This window comes from Sminthopsis crassicaudata, chromosome 4 (genome assembly GCF_048593235.1).
Source record: "Sminthopsis crassicaudata isolate SCR6 chromosome 4, ASM4859323v1, whole genome shotgun sequence".
Lineage (NCBI taxonomy): Eukaryota > Metazoa > Chordata > Mammalia > Dasyuromorphia > Dasyuridae > Sminthopsis > Sminthopsis crassicaudata.
Window position 1 is genome coordinate 91,577,095 of NC_133620.1, and position 10,839 is coordinate 91,587,933.

The 10,839-nt window shown below is 35.9% G+C and overlaps 1 protein-coding gene across 2 annotated transcripts in view; it reads right to left on the bottom strand.

Moving 5' to 3' along the window:
• The window catches only part of ZBTB41 (zinc finger and BTB domain containing 41), a 50,201-nt gene extending 41,078 nt beyond the window's left edge, over positions 1-9,123 (bottom strand). Inside the window, exons 1-2 of one of the 2 annotated variants that reach the window (XM_074308669.1) lie at positions 8,969-9,123; positions 7,012-8,259 (exon numbers count right to left, since the gene is read on the bottom strand). In XM_074308669.1, coding sequence (XP_074164770.1) covers positions 7,012-8,149 — 1,138 coding nt within the window. In that variant the 5' untranslated portion in view covers positions 8,150-8,259; positions 8,969-9,123. The other variant, XM_074308670.1, reaches the window with a different exon arrangement.
• Positions 9,124-10,839: the final 1,716 nt, after the last annotated feature.

Sequence of the window (10,839 nt, forward strand, 5' to 3'; positions counted from 1 at the left end):
CATACAGCTCTTTTATCCCTCCCAAATTTTTCTTCTTCAAACTAAGCATTCCAAGTCCTTTCAAGTACAGCACCGACCCTGAAGTCAGGAGGACCAAGTTCAAATGCAGCCTAAGACACTTAATACTCACTAGCTATGTGATCCTGGGCAAGTTGCAAACAACACAGAAAAAAATCTCAAAACAGTATAATATGTTAACATTGCACTATTGGCTCATGTTAAACTCAAGTCTATTAAAACCCCTTTTTTTAATTGAATTTTTATCTAGCCTCCCCATTCCAATCTTACATCTCTGAAGATAAGTGTTTTTTTAAAGTATAACACTCTGTGCATATTTCTTAAACTTTAATTTATAAGACTCAGTCTAACAATCTAGAATAACAACAAACTACCCCCCATATGCAAATCTGACAAGTATGTTCTATGGCATTCTCAGATCTCTGGTACATAACACTTTAGACTCATTCTAAAGTGATATAAAAACATGTACATTTCCAAATCTATCTCATGGTACTCTATTCTGGCCCACATCTATTCATTCCATCCACCAGAAGACTGCCCACAGTGAAAGAATGTCAAGTAACTTCTTGAAATCTAAGTAAATTATCTATAGCATTCTACTAATATGCAAGTCTAGGCAGTTTCATCAAGAACTGGACTTTTAGTCTAGCATAATGAAATCTATTCTTGAGAAAGCAATACTAACTCTTTGTACTATTCTTTTTCTAGATGTTCACTGAAGAGTTCACTAAAAACTCCTTCAAAAAGATGTTCTACAATTTGGACAGAAATTCAAGTATAAATTAAACTATGATTTTACAAACACTTATCTTTTCCTTTTCATTTTGAAGGTAACATTTGTCTCTTTCCTCTCCCAATCTAAACTCAAGTATTTCCTTTTTTCTGAACAGGAAACCTATAAGACACTACAATGAGATTACTACTTCTGTTTCTGTCTCCAATTATCTTCACTCAAGTCATTTTCACCATGGCTCTCATCCCTATTTCTTCATTAGTACATCTCCTTAATATACATCAATCAAAAAACACTTATTATTATGTACCAGGCACTGAGCTCTACCCCCAAGACTCTTGTTTTTACCAGTTCTGTTCTTTTGAATAGGTATACTCTTCCAGAGCTATAGTACAGGTTTGGATTTCATCCCACCAAGTGCCAGTGATAACCATGAAGTCATATTTGTCTCTTTGTAGTAAAGCTCTCTGATTCTTCATCTTTTTTTACTCATATTTTGTGTATGTACTATTCTTTCCCTGTATTTTGCCATTTGGAAATTTCTGGTTATCAGATTGTCTTTTTCCAATATCATAACTATTCTATAAAATAAAGCTTAAAGGCTGTATTTCAGCCATTTTCTTCCTTCAGGCTTAAGGAAAAGGAGGAAGAAAAAAGGAAAAATGTTAAATACATTTTTGCCTCTGGTCAGGAGCACGTCATTCCTGTAACTTAAGCATGGTTCAGAAATCCAAATCCTCACTTTCCGAAGCTCCCTCTTTTCTGAAACCTTTGCCTCAGATCAGTAAGTTATGACACTACCTGTTAAACCTCTCAATATTTTTAGTTTCTTGCAAAAGACATCATAATCTTCAGAAATTCTACTTAGAATTTTTGGGACATTATCAATTATGCCCTCAAATCACTGAGAGTCATTTGGTTTGAGAAATCTTGGGAGATTCCATGTCACATCCTAGCTACATATCCTGGAAAGATATCACATTACATGCCTAATACTTTTCAGAAATGAAGCACAGTGACTACTCAACTCTTCTAATTTCTACAAGATCTCTAATCTGATATCATCTTTGTGTCCACATAATCACTTCTTGAAGATTAAGAACAGTTTCCTCTTAAGAATTTATCTTCTTCCTCTTTAGGAATCTTGAGCATCATTATCACAAAAGCATTTAGTGGTCCTTCTTAACTTCCAGTATTTCAGCCTCCAACTTCCCAACACAAGTCGTTATTCCCTTTCTGTTTTCAAACCATTAATCTTCATTTTATAAAGGAAGTCATCTTCGTATTTTTGTTTTAAAGAACACTTCATCTTCTCTCATTACCTAGAGTGGTAAAATCTTTAAGCCTTTTCACCATCTAATGAAGAAAGAACAGCACTTTATACATTGAGCATAGATAAGTCACTTATTAACAGAAGAACAATAAATGTTCCATATAGGTTACTAAAAATTTCTCCTTGTTCTTTGAATTTGCTGGAAGGATATCCTTAGTAACAGGATTACAGATTTTAAAATGGAAGGGAATTTAAGTTATAAAAATTCAGACCTCTCATTTTACATAAAATGAACAGCCCAGAGAGGTTAACCAGCTTTGCCCAGGTTCATTCACATAGTGTTTATTGTAGAATTCAAGCACAGATTTTTGACTAAGTTCTAGTCTAACATTCTATTCACTATACCATACTGCCTTATTGTACCATCTTTGAGCTCTCTTGGAGAAGTCCTATAACTAAATTCCTGTTTCATCTTTAATTCTGGAGCTATAACTTTCCTTCACAGCTCTTTGGTACTTTGATGGTCACATTCAATTTTTTCCCTTTGTCTTACTAATTTTTGCTGTAATTTATCAACTTGCTTTTTCCCCCCAATACTTACTTGTTTAATTTCCTCCTTTTTCACCTTAATTCCTTTTCATCTTTCTTTTCTTAAAGTCTTCTTCTTTAGTTTTTTCTTCTTAGATTCTGATGCTTGATCCTCTTCCTCCAACTTTTCCCTCAAGATCTCCCAAATTTTCTCACTCCAAACTCAATCTCTAGCTTTCATCACAATTTTCAAATCTCCTACAAAATTATTTCCTTTTCTTCCATATAAGCTTCTGACACTGAAGTTAGAAGTTATGCATTTGACTAGAAACAGAAATTTTTCCCTGACGTAATTTGTGATCAAACTGCCATGATATATTTCCAAAAGAATTTATGAACTTAATATATTAAAGTAAGTAAATTGTTTGCTAATAGTATTTCCTTACACTAAGGAAATACTCAAAAAATAAGGCATCAAAACAACATTGATGCTTTTATATCAACTTTTATGAATATTGTTTCACTAAATTCAGAACTATGCATCCTTTTTCCTTGCTGTCTTATCTGAGAAATCCAAAAACAAAACACCTAATATGTCATTCAAAAATTATAATAAAATTAGTTTTATTTTAAAAAGTAGTAAAATTTTAAATATTTATTTTCTCTACTAAACTTTTCTATCTAAATAATGACACACGATGAATAAGTAAAGCTGGTCTTTGTATATAATGTATGTATGGGGGGGTGTGAGAGACAGAGAGAAAGAAAAGATTAGTGGGAGGAAAACATGCAAGATCCAGCATCCATAGATGATACTATAAAAAAGATAACTTGAGTCCAGAAGCAAATAAGAGAAGAACAGGTGAGACTGCTTTTAGAAACTGCAAAATTCCTCAATGACCTCAAAATCCTTTCATATATGAAATTCCATGTTTTTAATACCAAGATTCTACTGGGTTGTTATGGCCATGTTACAGAGGAAGCAGTACAAAGTCCTATGATAGATAAATCTAAGAGGGCTGAAATACACAAGGAACTTGAAGAAGAGAACTGAAAAAGTAACTGAAAAAAGTTACAACTAAAGACAAAAAGTCACAAGTCAAGAAACAACAAAAAGAAAAACAGGCTAAATATATTACCATCATACTTTTAATATAGGAAGCAATCAAGGAAACCCCCAAACATGTTAGGAAGACTTGTCATTATCTTATAAAAGGGCTTTGACGTAATCAGTTTTGACCTACATTAATAAACAGAATATCCAAACAGTTGCATTTGAATATTAAACTGTGGATACTTTTTCTGACTCTAGATGTAGTCAATATTTTCTAGCAATATCAGGAAACAAACCACCAACAGACAGAAGATCACAATAATCTATACAAACTCTTTTATGGGCACTATAAACTGAAATTCATACAATTAAATAAATAAATAAATTTGGATTTTTTTATTTGGCTTGTTATATAGTCAGTTAAGTATTTCATTTTAAATCATTGATTTAAGAAAGTTCAAGAATTTAAAGTAATCATTTGATAATTTTACATGTAATTAAGGCATTCTAAAATTAAAGAAATATTTTTGAAATGATTAATTAGAATGCTATCAACATAGACATTAACTCCAGACATCCTCAGAACAAAATACATCCTTAGGGAATTATGGATCAAAGTCAGCTGACCTTAAAGTAGAGGTTCTTAACTTTTTCTGTGTATCATGGACCCCTTTGGAAATCTGGTGAAATCTGTGGACTTCTTCTCATAAGGGAAATAAATTATGATTAAATTACAGTTATCAAAATACTCTTTAAAAAGAAGTTCACGGACTTCAGGTTAATTATAAAACAGGGATTTGTATTAAGTTCTGTAATCAATCTTACCATAAAATTTTACTCACTCTCAGTATATCACACCTGTCCCTATTCCCACTTTTACTTTCCACTAGTTTTTATTACTTTAATTTCAGAGCATTTACAGGGTAAAGAGTTCTTAGACATTCTCTATTTCAAAAGAGGACTAAGATATGAGCCACTAATAAGCTTTGAGGAAAGGCATAATTGTACATAAAACTTAATGTACACTTGTTCCCTTACAGGAAGGGAAATGTATTCAGACTGGCAAAATAAAGATTATAATCCTAACATATTAAGAGTAAATGCTTCTGAGCCTCCTCATAATTTTTTTTGTATCCTTTCATCCTGTTAGAGCAGAGATAGAATATTAGCAAATCGATCGATTTATCAACTACAATCCACAATGTAAAGCCTAACCCTAACCTATTTAAGGTAGGAAAAATATGTCTAAGTATAAAGTTTGGTCTTTGCACTGTAACTTGGGTAAAAAAAAACTCCCACAGGGAGATCTGGACAAAACTAGAAAATAATGCTTGGGGGAGTCCCTTCTTCAAAAGACACAAGTATTTTGACCCCAGAGTATATCTTAAGGTTCCAGGATCAGGCACATAATGAAGACTGTTATATATAAAACACTCAATATCTGGGGAAATGGTCAATGATAAGAGAGAGACAAAAAAGAACTGCTAGCAGGCAGAAAATTATAGATTTAGTGAAAGCAGATAAAATGCCACATTGTATTTTGATATTTAAATGTTATCAGCACTTTATGAGATATTAAATAGTTGATAAATAGTACCCACCATAACAAAATTTCTAGAGATAAATTCATGGTATAGGACCAATATTACATGGTCAAAATGTACTTGTATATTCCTATTGTCATCATATGTTACTGTCCAAATAAGATTTAAATAGAGAGGTTCTAAACTCACCCTTGTTCAACTAAAAATATTCAATGTTAAATCTTTCATCAAAAAAAAAAAAAAAACAACTCATGGAAAAATATTTCCCTAATAAAAATAAAATATTCCTACATGACTAATACATGATTTAAATTTGACAGGGGGCAGCTAGGTGGCACAGTGGATAGAGCACCAGCCCTGAATTCAGGAGGACCCAAGTTCAAATCTGGTCTCAGACACTTAACACTTCCTAGCTGTGTGACCCTGGGCAAGTCATTTAACCCCAGCCTCAAAAAAAGAAAAAAAAAAGAAAAAGAAAACTTTGACAACTTGCAAAATTCTACACATCATATATAAATTCATATCTTTTCTTCATCCATAAATCACTGCAAATTGGTATTATGTACAAAAGTTGTTTAATTAGCATTCTTTTATCCCAAAATCACTGCTAATTTCTATTTTCTATATGTCTCTACAACTCTATAGGACTGATTCTTACTTTTTGAAAATTCAAAACAAAATTAAATTATATTCGGTGACATTTAACATTACATGTATTTTCCTGTGTTCTTATGATTTGAAAATTAGAAATCCATTTATAAGCATATGTAGTTAAATAAGATTTGCATTTAGGTTCTATGATCAGCCTTACCATCTATATCTGCTCACTGACAGCATTGTAATATCATCACAATACCCCATTCCTAAATTACATTGACTATCAGAGAAGTTGGTGAATAAATTTAAGTTAATTTCATTAATGATTATCTCCCTAGAGAATAAGTAACTAGAAAATTTTCATATAAAGTGTTTTAACTATTACAAATGGAATACTGCATATAGAGGCAACAGTACAGAAAACATGGGGTTCAGTTTCCTCATATACAAAACAAGAACTCTGCACTCCAGCTCTAAATCCAACAGTGATTTTTCTTCCTGTTTCTTTAAAAAAAAAAAAAAAAAAAAGTTTTTAAGGGATGTGAAAATTCATCCTGGAACCATGAAAAAGAACAAAAATTAAGTGGCAATGTTTCCAATTTCCTTCTCACAAAAGGCTGCTCAAGGTTGCTTCCTTCATAAAGTTTTCTAGAATCCCCAACAGTTACAAAGAAGCTACCTCATGTTTGCATCTTATATTCATAACTTTGCTATCCATTGAAATAGCTATTCTTAACTCCTCTACTAGTTCATAAGGTCTTGTGTAGGCAAAACCTTTGCTTTAATAATTTACATCTACCCCTTCTTTGCCTAGAATAGTTCCTTGCACAAAGCATTTAAAAAATGTTTGTTAGGAGAAATAAATGGCATTTCTTATCCACCTATCTTAACTAATATTTTTTAAAGTGACTTAGTTTTCTATAACTATAAATGCCATTAATTCTATTTACAAGTCTTTCAATTTCATTTTACAAATATAATTAAATGAATTCAGAATATTAACAGTATTTTCCACACCAAATAACTGCAAAATATCTTAGTGAAGGATATTCATCTTTCGGATGCAAAGAAAGGGAAGAAAATACTTGTCTTAAGGTAGCAAATTTAAATTCATGAGTCACAGTAAATTTTAAATTTTTAATGATAATAAATGTCTTACCTAATGCTAAGGAAAAAAAAATCAGTTTTAAACTTCACAAAGAATTTACCAAACTTACAAAGCTAAAACAGTATTAAAATATGAGATAGGGTTGTTTCTTACCTATTCGGTCAAATGTTTTATCACACTTAGGACACTGCAATATTTTTTTGTTACTGTTCTGAATGACCACTGGAGTTAACCCTTCATGAATATTTCCTACGGAATCAGCAGTTTCAGGCTCTTCTTCTGCATCATTATGCTCTTTGTCACTTTGTTCTTCCCCTTCAGAGTATTCATCTGACATTTCCTCCTCTGGTGCTTCTGCATCTGCATTGTACTCACTTCCAGCATCCTCAGAATCATTTTTATCAGACTTTTCTGCATCAAAAGTGACCTTATCCAAATTGTCTTTATCCAAATTGTCTGATATTTCACCACTTTCATTTTCATTATCACTGTCCTCATCAAATTTTACAGGGCACTTTCTATTCCTGGTTGATCTTCTTGCTGAAAAACCTCTCTCCAGCATTTTTAACCCATGTTTTTTCCCTATTACTAGGGATCTGTGAGTTTTGGTCAAATGATTCTCTAAAGACTTCTTATAACAAAAATTTCTACTGCAGAATTTGCACTGATGACTGGTTGACAACCTGCCAGCCAATTCACTTAGAGTTTCTGCTGGTGATGCCTTTTCCGTTATTTCAGAAGGAAAATTAGAAATATTTTCATTATTTAGCAATTTAACTGCGTCTATAATGTCCAGAAATTTTGCAGCCTCTAAAACTAGAGGTATCTCATTCTTATAGACAAAAAATTCTGACGTGTAGAGAAATTCAAGCAAATGCTGAAAAACAGAATGAGTTACATGATCCAGAGTGACAACATCTGTGCTTGGATTTTTGCTCAAACAAGCATGAAAATAACTACTGCCAACAGCAACAACAACTTTGTGCGCACTAAATTCCTTCCCTTCTACAATTATGAGTAAATCACAGAAAGATGGTTGCTTCTGTCTATCATCATTTAAGTATTTCAGTAAATTCTTATTATACTGCAAAGAACTCAGCAGCTTTCTTTGATCTGGCGATGGAGGAAGTTGCCGGTAACACTGAAGATCTTCAGGAGTAGATCCTTCCGTCGAATGACTAAATGTCACTTGGTCACTATCCACTGCACTGTTTCCATCAGATGAATCTTTATGATGGCCCAGATGGATCTTCTCGTCAAAATGTGCAGTAACCTTTCTCCTTTTCTTCATCGCAATAATGCAGTTTCAGGACAAGAAGCTTCATAAGTGTCTCAAGAGACTTAAAAAGGTTCAATCTTGGTTAACATCTCCTGGAGAAGCGTGAGGGAGGGTTTCATGGTCTGCAAAACAATAAGAATCCTATAACATATCCCCACCGGCGACTTAAATGTATTTGTTCAAAGTATTTTTCTTTCAATTGTTAATCATTACATGAACAAGAAGACACGCGCGCACACACTACAGCTTACACCCATAAGTATTTTAACATCATAGGGCCGGGAGAGGGAGTGGTTGGAGAAAGTCTAGAATGTCCACAAAAGAACAATTTTAAAGGAAACAAGAGCGAGCCCTAACACCTGCCCAGCCGACTCAAAGGAGAGTGGGATGGTGAGGACACTGGAGGGAGAAGCCCTGGGAGAAGGGGGCGGGGCTGGGGGGAGGGTCCAGCGTGAGATTAGGTCATTACGGTCCTCCCCACACCACAGCGTTCCCTAAAGGGATGGGGGGGAGGGGGACGTTCGGCACATTTGTCCCCTCAGCCCCGTCGCCTCCAAATTATGACACAGCACCAGGACGGGAGGGGCGCAGGGACAACAGAGAACGAAAGGAAGATCCCTCCCCTAGCAGGGGACGCTCGGCCTGCGGCGAACTCGCCGCGTTCTCCACCCCGTGCTTCCGAGGCAGCCGCCCCAGACCCATTTACCGCCTCCAAGGAGCTCCTCCGCGCCTCCCGGCCGCAGAGCTCCTCCACAGGCGCGCTCCCCTTCCAGCGTGTACCCACTTCCGGGTTCGCCCCTCCTTCCCCTTCCTCTTCCCTTTTTCCTTTACCTCCAGTGGTCACAACTGCGACCTCAACCACGGGACTCGCCCACCGCGCAGGCTCCGGGAGACTGCTGCAACTCGCTGCCGAAAGCTACTGGGGCCACTGCGCATGAGCAGTCACGTCCTTTAGCGCATGCTCACTAAACTCACCCTCTTTTCATCCACCCACCCTTTCACTTCGGAAGACGTTACTAAAACTACCGGTAGAGATTGTATGCTCCGGGTTTTCCTGGTTTCCGAGACCGGGCGGAGCGGGGCGGGGTTAAAGGGACTGATGGGTGGCCCTGTACGCTAGGTTGACTGTGGCAAAGGATCTGGGGAGGGGCGGTAAAGTAAAGAGGAGACAGGAAAAGAAGCCGAGGGGAAGACAGACCAGCCTTGACGTAGAGAGGCTGCGGCATTTGAACAAAAAGTAGTGGCAAAATCTCGCAACTGAGGCCGTCTCGCGAAAGCCTTCTCTCGGCCTCCGCGCCTGCGCCCTAGAGTCTCTTCCGAGGCTTTGATATATACGCACAGGCGTATGCTCTCCTGAGCTTGGCCCAGAGCTGCTGCTTCTGTCAGAAGGCTTGCCTTCTTTCGCTGCTTGGGACCTGCTTCAGAATAGCTACAGTGTTACTGTTGTTCGTTCACACAACAGAATATGGCCATGCGAACATTCTCCTTATTTTCTCCAGTACCACTGAGGATGCAGCTGTAGTGTAGGAGCCACCTAACGCAATCTGAGCAGTATTTGCGGGGAGGATGTTGCAGGGAAGAACCGTCTGCATTTTTTATTTCCTTCACAGGCTAATTATACAATATTTCAAAGTCCGATTTTTGTACAGCAAAATAACTGTTTGGACATGTGTATACATATATCGTATTTAATTTATACTTTAACATGTATTGGTCAACCTGCCATCTGGGGGAGGGGGGAGGAAATTGGAACAAAAGGTTTTGCAATTGTCAATGCTGAAAAATTACCCATGCATATATCTGGTAAACAAAAATATAATAAAAAAAATCCCAACAATAAAAGGAGTAGGAATCTTAAAAACAAAAACTTAATAAAATTCCCACTTTTCCCCACTGAGATACTGACAACCAGGTGGGGGAGGGGAAAATTGAAGTGACCAAATGAATTGATGGAAGACATCTAAAGATGTAAGGGAAAGAACCTTCAGCTTGCAATCTTCCTAAGTGCACCACTAATACCATCAGATCTTTTTTCTGAAGTTGTTCCCAAAGTACTCAGTCTTCTAAATATGAATATTTTTTCAGTTATATCATCTAAGGGACCACCTCAGTTTTGTTGCTTTTGACATCAACAATTAGCACATTGACTAGAACATAATAAGCACTTAATAAATGTTTGTTACCTGACAATTACATAATGAACAGAATTTGTATTTCTGTTCTATTAGAAGAAAGTAATGAAATGGAATGCATGTAGTACTTTAACTTTTTCAAACAAATTTGTGTATGCATTATATATTTTTATACATCATAATGTATACATTACTTCATCTTTACAACACCCCTGTAAAATAGGTACTATAGGTACTATTCCATTTTACAGAAAAGAAAACAATCTTATAGAGATTAATCCTAATACTAAATGATATAGGAAAGAGCATTAAGGTTGTCCTTAAAGAATGTGGATTCATGTCTTTCTTCTGCCCCTTGATATCTTTGTGACTTCAGGAAACTGAAATTTAGAGTAAGGGCTGACATGGTCACACTGATGCTGGAGGAAGACCACTTTTACAGCTAAGTAGAAGATGAACTGAAGTGGGGAGAGATTTGTGGGAAGGAGAACAATCAGCTGGCTGTTGCAATAAATGATGACCCCAAAAGGGGACCCCAATTGCCCCAGGAGAAAGAAAGGAGAATCAGAA